The sequence below is a fragment of the Pteropus alecto genome, unplaced genomic scaffold (assembly GCF_000325575.1).
Source record: "Pteropus alecto unplaced genomic scaffold, ASM32557v1 scaffold24, whole genome shotgun sequence".
Taxonomy (NCBI): Eukaryota; Metazoa; Chordata; class Mammalia; order Chiroptera; family Pteropodidae; genus Pteropus; species Pteropus alecto.
The window spans coordinates 4,361,032-4,375,397 of record NW_006439192.1 but is presented as its reverse complement, the minus strand read 5'-3'; the positions used below and the strand labels follow the sequence as shown (position 1 = coordinate 4,375,397).

At 45.5% G+C, this 14,366-nt stretch overlaps 1 protein-coding gene across 12 annotated transcripts in view; it reads right to left on the bottom strand.

The window, feature by feature from the left end:
• FGFR1 (fibroblast growth factor receptor 1) overlaps window positions 1-14,366 on the bottom strand; it is a 46,105-nt gene that overhangs the window by 21,772 nt on the left and 9,967 nt on the right. Inside the window, exon 1 of one of the 12 annotated variants that reach the window (XM_025049896.1) lies at window positions 11,529-11,595. The exons of 10 other annotated variants lie outside the window; for them this stretch is intronic. In XM_025049896.1, coding sequence (XP_024905664.1) covers window positions 11,529-11,580 — 52 coding nt within the window. In that variant the 5' untranslated portion in view covers window positions 11,581-11,595. Of the gene's footprint in view, window positions 1-762; window positions 767-11,528; window positions 11,596-14,366 lie in introns of those variants that run through there. One more of the 12 variants, XM_025049898.1, reaches the window with a different exon arrangement.

The window sequence follows — 14,366 nt, the reverse complement described above, 5'->3', positions numbered from 1 at the left end:
AATAATTATTATTATTATTATTTTGCCTTGTAAGGTAGGGAACAGAACCATTAAGAAGTCCCAGAGAGCTAAAGAAGTCCCAGGGAACATATTTCTCTGTGGTGACTATGAATGCAGGCCATTCATGCCACATGGACAAATATACCTAAAAATGTATTTCAAAATACCACTTCACCAGCTCTGGCCTCATAACAGCCAATTTGGTCTGGAAGTTATCCATCCCCCAAACCCCACAACTTAACATGACCCCAGTGACAAAAACGACATTTGCACAGCACTTTGCAATTTACCATGTGCCTTCCCATATATTGTCTTGGGATCCTTAAACAACTCTGAAAACAGTAATACTAATACTGGCCGATATTTATGGCATGCTTACTATATCCCATATTCCGTGATGGCTTTTAACACAGGCTATCATTTAATCCATACAGCAAACCTATGATGGTGTTATTATCTCTGCCCTATGGACATGGAAGCAAACTTACTTACTATGTGCCAAGCACGGTTCTCATTTAATACCCACAGCAATCCTGTGAAGTAGATAATATTATTATCCTCATTTTACAGAGTGGACGCTGAGGCACCAAGAGATTCAGTATGTGTCCAAGGTGGCCCACCTAGCTTAGCCACCAGCTAGTGGCCAAGTTGAGATTCAAACCCAGGTGGCCTGGCTCTCCAGAATCCACACATATCCAGATCCCAAGTCTACCGCTTTAAAAAGGTAGTATCTACCTTCATTGTGTCTTTGCAATCCTTGACTTCAGAAAAGTGACTAAAACCCTTTCTGTTCAGCCCACTGATCCTGTGTAATGGCACCAATGTCTCCCACCTTCACACATGAGATTACTGAGTTGGCTCCTTTGGCCTTATTCCCCTTTCTCATTCCCTCAATTTCCTCAGCCCCAAAACTACTACCTTATAGCTTAGTGCTTTTAACTTATAACTGTGCTTTCCTGTTCATGTTCGTCTACCCTTTCAAGTTGAGCAGGTGTGACTGTGCACACTTGGCAGGTGATGAAATTGGAGGGAGAGGGCGGACATTGTGATAGTGGCGGACTCGGGGCTAATAATGCTGCCCTATTTTGGCATGGCATTCAATATCTACAAGGCACGTTAATTCACATTCATGTTACTCCTATTCATTCCCATTTAAACAGGAAAATGGAAGTTGAAGGATTTCTCTCAAAGTCACAAAATAGGGGTTAACGTTGCTGGTTCCTAGGCCCCTCCACAGTGTCTTCCTTCTCATAAAGCACGTAGGACAGTGAGGTGACCCACTCAGGTACTTAACAGCTCTGCCTTGGCTACAGGTAGACAACACAGCTTCTCCTTCCCTCTCTGTGTCCCTGGCTCAATCATGGATCAGTCACCTGATACCTCGCCATGTCCCAAGCCCCTAACCCTTGATTACAGCTTACAGCTGAGCTGATGACCTCTGATGACCCTGCTTGACTCCACTGAAAAGATTAAGAACTTTAGGCAGAGGGCTCATCAACTGTCCCATCAGGCCAGTTCTCTCGATAACACATCCTCACTGTCCCAACTCTCAAGCCCTGATGCCTCCACATGGGCACTCTGCATCCCATCCCCTCATACTCCTGAGAGCCTGTTTTCTCCTCCTCCAGCACCTGGAGCCTCCCAACTACCTCCCCTCCCCCACCTCAGCTGTCCAATCTCCCGGTTCCATCTTTTCAGCCAAGCCAATACCCTCACTGCTTCTTTAATTTTGCTTTCTCCCACCCAAAGGACTTTGATTCTCCTAAAATGCCTTTCTCCTCCTATCAACTCCATCACTTCCCTAAGATTTCCCCAACTACATTCTTCATCTCATTTTTACTGTGACTTACAAATTTTCATGCCTTTATCTTGCGCTTATTCACGCTGCTTGGCTGAGGGTTGGTCCATATATAGTATATGTCTTACGTACCCTCTGAGTCAGGAGCGTGTCATCTACATTCTACACTCCAAAGCACACAGAGCTAGAATAACCAGCCCCCAGCAAAATCCAGGCATGATGTCTCAGGGTCATGATTTCTGTCATCTCTATGAAATCCTTTTGATTTTGGATTTCTGGGTTAAGAAAATTAGGGGAGAATGCTATCCTCTTTAGTAACATGGGGGAACTGGTGGTCCAGGAATGTTTACAGTCTTGGCACAAACTCCCCAGAGATAAATGAGGGGGCAATTGTGGGTAGGGGAGGAACTCGGGGTGGCTTTGAAAGCAAACTTAAAAGGAACACAGAACAGCCCAGCGGGGCCCTGGGAGCCCTCTGCAAAGGTTTTTTATTACGTTATTTTGGCTTTGAAATGGAACTGAAAACTTACTTTAGTCTGGCAAGGCCAGGCCAGAAAGGGGAATCTCACCGAAATCCTGGGAAACAATTATCATCCTGCAAGGCTTGGGGTACAGAGAGAAGCCTAAAGACATATGATGCCTTGAGCTCACAGTGTCCCCAAGATGCAGGGAAAGCTGCGGAAATGGGGAGCACAGGCATGAGTGGGAGGGAGACAGGAACACCAAATCAATTAGCGGGATCCGACACCCTGATCCAGCAGCATTCACCAGTCCCCCGACCCACGGGATCTGGAGTACAGTTTTGTTTTTTTTTTTAATAGAAAAAGGGAAAAAAGTAAGAAGGACCATTTTGCATGCAAATGGGCCACAGCCAGAAGAGCCCATTAAAATGTAAAAACTCTACATTCAGCCTGACAAAACTGTGCAAACTGCTGTGTTTGCCAGAGGGGCAGCAATACAGCTCCCGACAAAGGGACCTAGGAACAATGGTGGGCTGAATGGCCTCTGTCAGCAGGTCCCCTTGCGCGTTGCCATGGGGACCCCACTGGGGCTTACTAAAGGTATTTCCTGAGGAGAAAGGCAGTGCACACATGCCCAGGCAGCCTGGCTAATCCTGACAGGAAGCCATCGCCATTCAGCAGCCCAGGGGCTTGGGGCTGGAGTTTTGTTTTGTTTTTATTAAAAAAAGATTTCAGTCTTTTGTGTGTCCCACCTCATCACTGTAATTTAGTGCAGATCTGCTTGCGCTGGCCAAAGCTGCAGCTAAGGTCCTGCACCCGCCCCACGACCCCCCAAAAACAGCTCCCTAGTAGTTGGGCAGGAAGAGGCCCAGGCATGCAGAACCTCACTTGGGAGACCCAGGCCGAAAGCACTCAGGACCCAGAGTTTTGTGTAAATCTTTAAACAGATGTTATGAGGGGTAACACAGTACTAGAGCAGGGTCTGGGGTTCGAGTCCCGGTGCCGGCTTCTGCCTGATGCCTCCACCTCCTCCATACTGTCATATCATACTTCTTTCCCTCCCAAGGATTGTGTCCTCCACTTCTCCCTACATCCCACGATGGGGAGAGCACTCTCAGGCTGGGAACAAGGACTGTAATTAAGTGATTAACAAAGGAATATGCTCAGGAGTTGTTTTAAAAAAAACTTCCCTTCTCCCCAGGAAAAGCTCTCACCCTGTTTACTGATGCACTATGTACAGAGCCAAAAAGAAAATTCTTCTACACCCATGTCCCAAAAGGATTCCCACTACACTCTGCTTCTCTCCTTTCTAAGAAGAGAGAGTTGCTCCAGGAAGGGGGAAGTTCACTTAAGATGTGCAGAATGTGTAGATCCCACTCAGAGAAGGTAGATGCCCTACAGCTAGGGAAGGGTGGTCTAGGCTCACAGTTCCTAGAAGTTTTGTGTCACCATTTCACATTTGGCACCAGAGGAATCCAGCCTTGGCAGATTCAGGGAAGAAAGCCAACAACACAGCTGGTGGTGTAGACAGAAACTCCTGTGTGACAACTGCTCCCCTAGGACACAGTTTAGGGTAAATTAACATTTCCTGAGCAAACCTGTATGTGGAAGGAGCTGTTCCCAATCAAAACAGAAAAATGAAGACAGTTCTACTCATTCATTACGATTTGAACCCAGGTCTTTGTATTTGCAAAGCCCATGCTCTTGGATTTAGACCTACCCCCAAAACATGTTTTAAACCTAGCATTTTGAAAGAATCATAAAGAGAAAAGTCGATTGTTTCAGAGGCATTAAAACTGTGCCCAGCAACTTCCATGGGCACCTGGGAAGCTTCTAAAGCCATGTTAGCAGGTCTTGTTTTGGAAAGAGGAGCTAGAGTGCCTCTACTCAACAATGGAAAACTCCCCGCAAAGAACCCCAACTCAGTAAGGACCACTTCTATGGGCTGAAGTTTAGGGGATCAAGCAGCTCAGGTGGGGGTCTTCTCCTGCCTTGATTAAAAATGTCTTAAACTCGAAGCAGAAGCACATTGGCCACCAACAGTTACGATACAGAAGAACACCTTTCATAAGTTGTAGAGGGAAAACTGGACAACTAGCTGTGTGTGTGTGTGTGTGTGTGTGTGTGTGTGTGTGTGTGTGTAGGGGTCCTGCTGCTAGAAGGGACAACTAGCTGGAGTGTGTGTGTGTGTGTGTGTGTGTGTAGGGGTCCTGCTGCTAGAAGGGGAGCGCAGACCCTCCCACCACTGGCCCAGAGCCCAGGCCTCCCAGCCATGTGTCTGCAGCTGCGACCTGTCATGCACTTCCTGGTCTGGGTTCTGTAATGGAAAGATCATTAAGCATGGGGGAGGGAGTAGAATGAGATGAATCAATGAGAAGAGGTAACCCTGCAGCTCCCACTCTGCTGTACTCTAACCTTAAAGTCCGGTCAGGTTCCTTAAAGAAAAGGAATGTGTTGCCCTCCCCCCACCCCACCCCATACTAGGGCCTCTCGGAAGACTTCCCCTCCCCCACACCCAGCAGAGCTTGTTTGGGGAAGGAAACACCACTAGCAGCTGGGCAGGAAAAAGTTGCTGCTCCCTAAACTTGCTGATGAATTAGTAGAGCACTCAGCTGTTTCAGAATTTACCTTTTGGGCCCCCAAAACCAAAATGGGTGCTTAAGCGCACAACTCACCAGGGCTTTTAACATCCCAAGACGCCTGCTATCTTCCCTCCCTGTCCAATCCCACTGATGCAATGGTGGGTCTGGTCACAGAGCGATACGGTAAGGAGCGTCACCACCCGCTGCAGTGGGGAAAGGGATGGGCTCTGCATAAAGTTACATTTTTCTTTTCGATGTTAAAGAAATGCCCCTTATTTTCACATAAAGAATAAAGAATAAAGGTGATAAACATCCTTTTAAAATGAAATGGTATCGGAAGGTGGGCGCTATGGGCTGGGGGCGGGAATGGAGAGTTAGTGTACAGAATTTCGGTTGGGAAGGTGAAAAGTTCTGGAGATGAATGTAGCGATGGTTGCACGACAATATGATGTACACTTAAAAATGGTGAAAACAGTCCACTTTATGTTTATCACAATAAAAAAATGGTAATGGTAGTGAGCAGTATTGATTTTTTAAAAAGGTTTTTACTTGGCAAAGTAAGTTGTCAACACTATGTCAGTTCCAAAATATCAGGGGGAAATTTGACTGGCTCATGAAATCTAAAACTCTGGGACCACTGGTCTGTTCTACAGATTTGCAGGATGGCAAGGACCTAGAGGGTCCACTAATGTAACACATATCCATTCTTCTCTCTCTCTTTCACACACACCGTGGAAATTGAGCATTTAGGACACTCTGTTTTAAGAAATTAAAAGAACATGGTTTAAGGATCTTTCGTCTTGAGATGGTATGGCTGCTTGGTAGAGAGCAGGTGGAAGAAGAAGGACCAGGGGCCTGGGAAAAGGTAAGGGCCAATCTCTACACTGGGGACTGCTCCGCTCAGACGACTTGGGGATCTTAAATAATTAGAATCTTGGGTGAGAGATTCCTACTCTGAACAATGTCAACATTCCAGGTTTCCTAAGGGATGAAAATGACAGCCTAGTTTGAAATCCTTGTAAAAACTACTTAGTCCCAAATTCTGCTTGTGCCACAGGTGGTTGTAACTGGCTGGGTGCAGCGGAAAGAACATCTGAATAGAAATCACTCAGATGACTGGCCCTACCACTGAGTGAGTGACCCTGGGCAAGTCACCTCCACAGTCAGGCCTCAGTTTCCTCATGTGTGAAATGGGAAGGCTGACTGACTTCACAAGCTCTAGGCCCCCTCCAGCTCTAAGCAATATTCTAAGTTTCCCACAGTTGAGCATAACTCACTGCACTCCCTCCCGATCCCACTAACACAAAGCTCCCTCTGGTGTGAGGGAAGGCAAGTCTCCTAAAGTTAATTTTCCATAAGTAGAGGAGATTCTGTTTTGGTCACAGAGCTCCAGCCACCAGCACCTTCAATACATGCTTCTCCGCATCTCTTCTTTCTGGCCTGTGGTGTTCTCTTCAGACGAAGCCTCCCAATAAAGGATGTAGAGTAGCTGAGAGGCTGTGACTGACAGAAAGCTGAGAGCCCAGTTATTCTAGAAGGATTTATTTCACTGTGAGAACTAGCAAGGTAAATAAATTTTAAAAATGGATTGGGAGTCTAAGGGTAGTGGAGAAGGGCAGATATAAAACAAATGCCGGTTCCAAATGCACCCTTCAGGCAGTCGTAGAGTCTTGATTGCTCAAATAACATTGATAAAAATTTTAGATGCCAAAGGGAGAACCTCATTCAGCAGTTAGTCAAGGAACCTGAGTCTTCGCAGGTTCAAAAACTAATTCTTAAAACCTAAGGAAAATAAACCTTAATTCCAAAAGTAAACGCAAGTTTGACAATAAATGAGCAGAGATTTCTGAATACAAACAGTCTCTTCTAAAGGGCTGGAGAGTCCATCAGCATTCCAAAGGCAGTGATAATTGACTTAAAGCCCCAGCTTCCAGGAAGAGGGTTTCCTACCTCTTCAGGAAAGCTTTAGACTACGTTCCTACTCCCAGTCCTTCCTCTCTCAATACCCCCAGGCAAACTGACTCAGCCCTCTTCCACCTTTCTCACCTCCTTTCTCACCTATTCTGTCTCTCTTCCTAGACCCTCGGACATACTACCTTCCTCACCTTTCACCCTTCCTAGCACAAGAGTTCGAGCTGAAGGCACTGATATTAGATAGACCTGAGTCTGAACTCTATCTTCACCATTTATTTGCTGTTTAACCTTGGCAAGTTTTTGTTTGACTGATTTCTCTGAGTCAGTTTCCTAAACGATTAAAAGGATATAATACCTACCTTATAGACTTCATGGGGTGAAAATTAATTGATATGAGATTCTCAAAGTGTTGTCCCTGGATGGGCAGCATTGGCATCATCTGGGAACTTGTTAGAACCACCAAGCTGGGGGGGGGTCTCGCTTAAAAATCAAAAGCACTGGGAGGGAACACGGCAGTGGGTTTTAACAAGCTCACCTGGTGATGTCTGTGCAGCAAAAATCTGAGAACCACTACATTAGTTGATACAAGAGCTCAGTACGTGGTAGCAATAACTAGTTCTCACCTATTTTCCATACCTTACTACTGAAAGGATTTTATACTTACCTTTTTTTTTTTAAACTAGAAAGTTAAGGTGTTTTTTTTTTTAATATGGATTATCACTTACTTGTGCATTCATGAATGCCTTCATTCATTCAAAAAGTGTTAACTGAGCACCTACTATGTATCAGACAATAAATTATTCTAATGTTCTGGAATGAACAAAAGACAAAATAAAACCTGTCTTCAGGTTGTGTGTGTGTGCGTGCACATGTGTGCATGCATATACACACTTCATCACAGCCCACAAATGGTGGTCAATATGTCCCTTCACTTTAGGGAAGAGGCCCTCCCCTGTGGTTTCAGATGTCCTCATAACTCAGGGGAAGGGGGGAGGTTTATGTCCTTATTTGATGTAGTCTCTGAATGACACTTAAATGAGTCGCTTACTGTATCTGCATGCTAGTAAGAGTAACACTGGCCAAGGCTGGGCCTAACCCATGGTGAGACTAGGTATAGGACTGGCATTTGTTCCCAGCCTCCCTTTCAAGAAGGGCCTCCAAGACTTTTGATGTTCCCCCCTACCCAAAAAAGGTTATACAGATAGTTACTGACAGAACTGGAAGAAGACATTTACCAAACAACTTTCAATAAATCTGTGTTCTATTCCTGTGGCACACCTGATAGTATACCACAAATTAATATATATTTCTTAAATCCTATAATTATTCTGTGACTAGCCCACTATAGTACTATGTATTTTTGTTTAAAACATTAATTTGTTAAAATGTAAACACTATGTAAAATAAAATTTCAGGACCTCCTCCTTTTTTGCATTTCTTCATGTTTTTAAAATATACATACTGGCAGCCTCACAATGCTGATGCTGCAGCCTCTCTGAACCATCTGACATGTTTATTTCCATTCATCAGACCTTGTTGGACTACAATCATTTTAGAAGCAATCTAGGTGGCTTATGTGTCCTGGCAACCCCATGACATTCTGGAATAAGTGTGACCTACCAAGAAAACTCAGGGGTAGCATCTGACATTTTGGGGACCTCTGATCCTAGACCTTCTCCAGGTAGGAGGTTCGGCTACTTTTGTTTTATTGATTATTCTAGGCTAGGGAACCACTTCCATTAGGGTGGCTCACAGACCCATGACAGATGAATCACCTCACAGTGAAGAGCAGAATGTCACACAAGAAATGGCACAAAGCAAGCATCTCCAGCTGTCCTTACTCCAATCACCACATAAGCTTATCACAGCAGAAAGGGAGGTGAAGCCTGATTCCTGTGAGATAAAAGAGATCGACCCGGCAATGTTTAAATGCAAACATTGGTCTGCCTAAATTTTGTGGAAAAATCAAATCTGAGAAAGGGATATAGTATAATACAGTGGAAAAAAACACTCGAGTCAGACCTACTTGAGTCCGAATCCCAGTTCCACCTTCTCACCAACTATGTGACCTTAGACAAGTAAGTTACTTAACTCCTTCAACCTCAGTTTACACTTCTGATTATGGGATTAAACCTGTAGCCATGAGATCAGTGTAAAAATGTAAAGCATGCAGAGTGTAAAAATGCAATAAATAGTATTTGTTAATTTTTATTGTAAAAGACCTTTACTGATATAATCTTTCTGGGCAATTTGGCACTATGTAACTTTTAGAATATATCCTTGGATACATTTCTAAGTCTATTCACTTAAGTGCAAACTATTGAAAATAACATAAATGCCCAACAGTAAATAAAAAAAAAAACTGCACATCCATACAATGGGATACTATGTGGTTACTGGGCATGATTAAAAATTTCTCTTCAATACACGCTTAAGTTACAAACCAGTATATACTGTACAAATCCATTTTTGAAAAGTCATGTTTGTATAAACACAAGAAAAATAGTCTAAAGTTATAGATTTACAGTTAGCAGTGATTATTTTTGGATGATGGAAAGAGTTTTCCTTTTTTTCTTTGTAACTCTGTATTTTCTAAAATTTCTATGATGAACCTAGATTACATATCAAAATGTCTATGTTTTAAAAAAGCAATAAAAAATATTCTTGCTGATTACATAGAACTTTGCCCTAGTGGAGGGAACAGCTATATGTTGAAAACTCTGTATATTATAAGGCAGAGTAAAGACAGTGCTGCTGGACTGAAAAAACAGAAAGTGGGGAGAAGGAATGATTAATTTGGAGATGAAGATTTCAAGAGGGAGGTGGCCCTAGGCTATGCCTTAAACTAAACCCAAATTAATCCTCAAGCTAAGAGTAAGAATTACAAAAAGTGAAGGGTTAAAGTAATAGAGATGGACATTTCCAGTTAAGGGGCCAGGATAAACAATGATTATATGCTGTATTCGAAAAAGAAAAAGAAAGAGTCTTGTTTGGCCAGATGGATGTATGGATGGATAGGAGAGAGAGGCAAGGGAGAGAGTGGGTAAAAATCAGTGAATAAATGGTGAAGGGATCATTAGCCAGGGGCTAGGTTTCGATCCTGGAGAAAACTGAGGAAAGGCTAAGCTCTAACTTCAGCTTTCTTTGTTGATTAAGTATTGAAACTTTATTGTTGCTGGTTTTTAACCTCTTTTCCTGCCCAAACTCATAACTGCTAAAGTCTATTCTTTGCCAAACTCCTTGACCCTCTCACCCACTTGAGGCTCAAAGCGCCTACACATCCAGGGCCTGGGAAACACAGCCGCATTCACTCAAATGGCAGGACCGGCTGCCGCAACACTCACCTCCTTTTACACACCCATCCCAGGAGGCTCAGCCATGATAGAACATGTGGGATAAGGAAGGAGCATTGAGTTTCAAGCTCCACTGGAGCCAATCTATCTTTCTCTGTGCCTGAATCTCACTGCACAGACCCCTCCTACCCAGAATTCCCATTCGCCGGCTACAAACCCTTTAAATGAAGGCAGTGGTCACCTTGTTTGGCGAGCAAAAAGGTGAGAGTTGGCATGAACCAAGACCCAGGAGAGGGGAACTCTGAGGGCAGGAGTGCAATGTCTTAGTGCCATACTGTGGCACTAAGCGGCAACAAGCCTACCTTGGGGGGCTTCAGGCAATTGCCCCCCTACTTGGCTGTCACTATCTGGAAGCCAGAGCAAACCCCCAAGTTTAGGTGCAGCCGCAAGCTTTTCCTATGAAGAAACAGTTTGGGATTCACTCCAGGCAAAGCAGTTAACTTTCAGCTCAGTCACTTGGGGCCTGGGGTGGGGGGTAGGTGGGCAGAGAGAAGAGAATGTTTGCGATAAGTCTGTGAATGAGCCACCTCTCCAGAATAAACAGGGAGGCCTGGGCAGGTGGACTTGGGAGACCAGGCGTGCCAGAGCAGCTGGACTTCCCCTGGTCAGCAGAGAAACAGCTGTCTCTTTTCTAGGCTCTAGGGAAGGAAGGAAGAGGCAAAGGTGGTGTCTGCAGCATGAGCTGGAGCCCCCAGTGGCCCCGGAGGAATGAGGCACTGTAAAAACAGGGAGCAGCTGCTGGTCAGGCTCTCTGACCCTGGACCTCACCCTCCCTGATAATGACTCCCCAGGACTCACTTCTCCCAAGGCCATCCATCAGCGCCCCAGATACAAGCCATCACTCACTGCTTCTGCCTGACCAGGAAAGCAAGCACCCTGGTTAAGAGTCCTGCTGACTCACCTCCGTGCCGGGGCCATAGGCTCCAAAAAAATGACAGTCTTTCTCAAGTTTCTGCCCACCCCAGACACCAGGTAGTCAAGAAACCAGGGGACAGAATCCTGGCCTGATTCTTTGTTTGGGCTTCCTCCCCTCCCCCACCCAAGGCGAGAGCTCTGGACAGCCATTTGTTCTTCCCTGAGAAATTCCACCTCCCTGACTTCGGGGAGCTAGCTGGCAAAGCCAGAGTGGAAAATCAGTGGAGCTAATGGTGTAGCAATGCAGAAGCCAGAGCCAAGAACACAGCTCTGGAGTGCCTTTGCTGCACTTGCCCAGCGTGGTCAAGCACTCCTCCCTCACGTTCTTTCACATGCTGAGCGCTGGGGCCTCCCTACCCCCACCCTACTCAGCTCAGCAAGACTTGCAAACGTACTCTTTCAAAGGCACTCTAGCCACCCCTCTCAGGGGAGAAGGATGTGGGACAGAGCTGACCCTCCGTGGAGACCTAGTAGCTAAGCACTCTGCAGATTTATGCAGTCTTACATCCACCATCCTTGTTCTCAAGTGGGTCATCCAACGTCACCTTTGGCTCCATGTAATTCCACTTGCCTTCTGGCGGAGGGTAAAGAAACTCCTCTTAAACATCCAGTGTGAATTAGAAGTAAACAGGTTCTTTCCCCAGGAAGAAATTATGCCGGAGATGGGGTGAGGTGGAGGAGCACTCCTGCATGTGTCTCAGGGCAGCCACTGGATGGATACTGGTCCTCCGGCCACAGCAGTGGGCTGTGGCCAGTGGATCACAGCCTGTCTGAGGCTGGTAGTGGGCCTGGGGTGGGATCTCCCAGCAGCTAGGCTGAAATGCATACCCCTTTGGGCCAACGGCAGCTGCAGGACCCTGGGCTGGGGTTGCCTGGGGTGGCCAGGGCCCTATAACTTGAGGCTGGGGCAGTGTCTCTGGAACCACTTGCAGTCTCTCCCCACCGTGGGTGCAGGTTTCTGTGGAACATAAAGACAAAGCCTTGCTTTGTGGCGCCCAGCATCCAGGGGGCTTGCAGCCAGAAATGGAAACGTGCGGCTTTTCCATTAAGTGTAACCTCTCCCCCTTCAACTGGCCACCAGACTCCTTCAAATCTGGGTAGGTGGGAGGAGCTGTAAAACCCCAGCCCCCATTAAACTGCTTATTAGTTGCAGATTTCCAAGCATGTAGGCAAGTATTCTGAGACTGCAAGTCTCATACTGTCCCCTTGATCACAGGGTCTGGGGTATTTAACCATGTTATGCTGAAAAGGGGGCAGGACCCCCACTCCCAGCTGTGATAAGTGGCCTTGCAAGCAGTTTTGGATTCACCCACTTGCTTCTTTCCAAATCTTATTCTAAAAAAAAAGAAAAAAAACATAGACACAACCCTCCTCAAGCTCAAAATGTCTTTCGAGTTGGTGCTTATCTTTTTAAATGGGCATTCTACCCAAGACCCACCTTCAGTCTATCTACACAGTGCCCTCCTCCCTCAAAGCCTGATCTGAAACAAGTTGAGCCTCCTTAAGATCCCAAACTAGAGAAGAGAAAGGAGAGGGAGGGAGAGAGGCTGGTTTTCCTGGAACCCTTATTAAATCAACTTTCCAAAGACAGCCAGAAACTGCCGGCCCTCCCCACTCCCTCAGGAGCATTTGCAGACTGGGGGAGGGGTTCACAACACACACTCTCAGCAAAGCCTTCCTGAAGGGGAAAAGCTTGCAGTATAAGCAGGGTTTGGGGGAGTTTGCTTTAAACTTTTGGACCAACCTTTTTATACGCTGATGATAGTCAGAAATTTTCTAAGAAACAGGAGGGCCAAGACTATGCAATAATACTTTATATGAGATACTGTATAGTTTACAAAACCTGAGATAGACTGTCTCTTGTGACTTTGTGGCAGCAGGGCAATGCTCTGCTATCGCAAAGCTCAGGAGGGACAAGCTATGTGAAAGGGCCACACTAAGAGAGGGGCTCACACAACCAAACAGGGAACTGGGACTTGTTCTCCAGGTCCAGTGGATTTCCACTTCTGTGTCCTCAGTCATTCCAAATCCACCCCTGAAACAAGCCCCTCACCATGTGCTGTCTCCTATGGGGGTCCCAGGAAATGGTATCCACTATTGCTATTTATTGCTCATTGACTTTGTACCAGGCACTGTTCTAGGAGCTTTGCAGACATTCCCATTTGACATTCACATGACCTTAGGAGCAGATGTTCATTATCAATATATGCTATAGAGGTGCAAAGAAGAACTTTCCCAAGAACCAACAGGAAGAAGTAGAGCCAAAAATCAAAACTAAGGCAGTCCAGGGAAAACTTATGCCCACACAAAGACTTGGACACGAACATTCGCAGGAGTTTTAGTAATAAACAAAATTGTTAATAACCCAAGAGGCCATTAACAGATGAATGGATACACATTCACCATATAATCCCATTATATGAAATTCTAGAGTAGGCAAAACTAATCTGTAGTGAAAGTGGATCATTGGTTGCCTGAGGTTGGTGCTGCCAAAGGGTCTAACTACAAAGGGGCCTGAGGGAAGTTTTGGGGGCAATGAAAATATTCCATATACTGATGGGGCTGGTAGTTACATTGATCAAAACACATCGAACTGTACACTCGAAACTGGTGTATTTTATAGAATGTAAATTATACCTCAGTTAAGTTGATTTTCTTTTAAACGGCAGCAGGGCAATGCTCTGCTATCGCAAAGCTCAGGAGGACAAGCTATGTGAAAGGGCCACACTAAGACAGGGGCTCACACAACCAAACAGGGAAGTTGCATAGTCTTCACTGTTGCATAGCCTCCTACGGCCCTTCCACCTCTCCTATGCTGTCCCTTCTGCTCATGGGGCCTGTACCGTGTCTTCATCAAGCCCTTCAGCGCACTGGCGCCATCCTTCATCACTGCCTGTTTCCTTCTCTGTTGGATCCACAACCAGGAGCTTCAATTCCCCTTTCACCTCTCTGTCACCACCACCACTACCACTACCCCCCTAAAATTCCAGTGCTTGTAGACTTCCTGCTTATAAGGCCAAGAGCCATACTATTCACTTTCTCCATCCTCCATTTATGGGCTGCAAAAGAGTTTGTTGGAGAAAGTTTTCTAAAAAAAGTACTTTAGAGTCCATCATAAAGTCATATTCTCAAACTCCATCCAAGCCCTCCTTGCTTGAGGTCTCCCGTACCACCATCTGCATTTGGCTCATCCAAGTCTCTACTCCTCACAAACCTCGTGCCGTAACTTCTTCCCTTTACTCTCGTCTCATCTGTCTGTGTCTCTAGTCACCCAGAGTTAACATCCAACCTGCTTAACCCCATAAGTTTTATTTCTATAGTGTCTCTACTAGTTTTTCCTTCT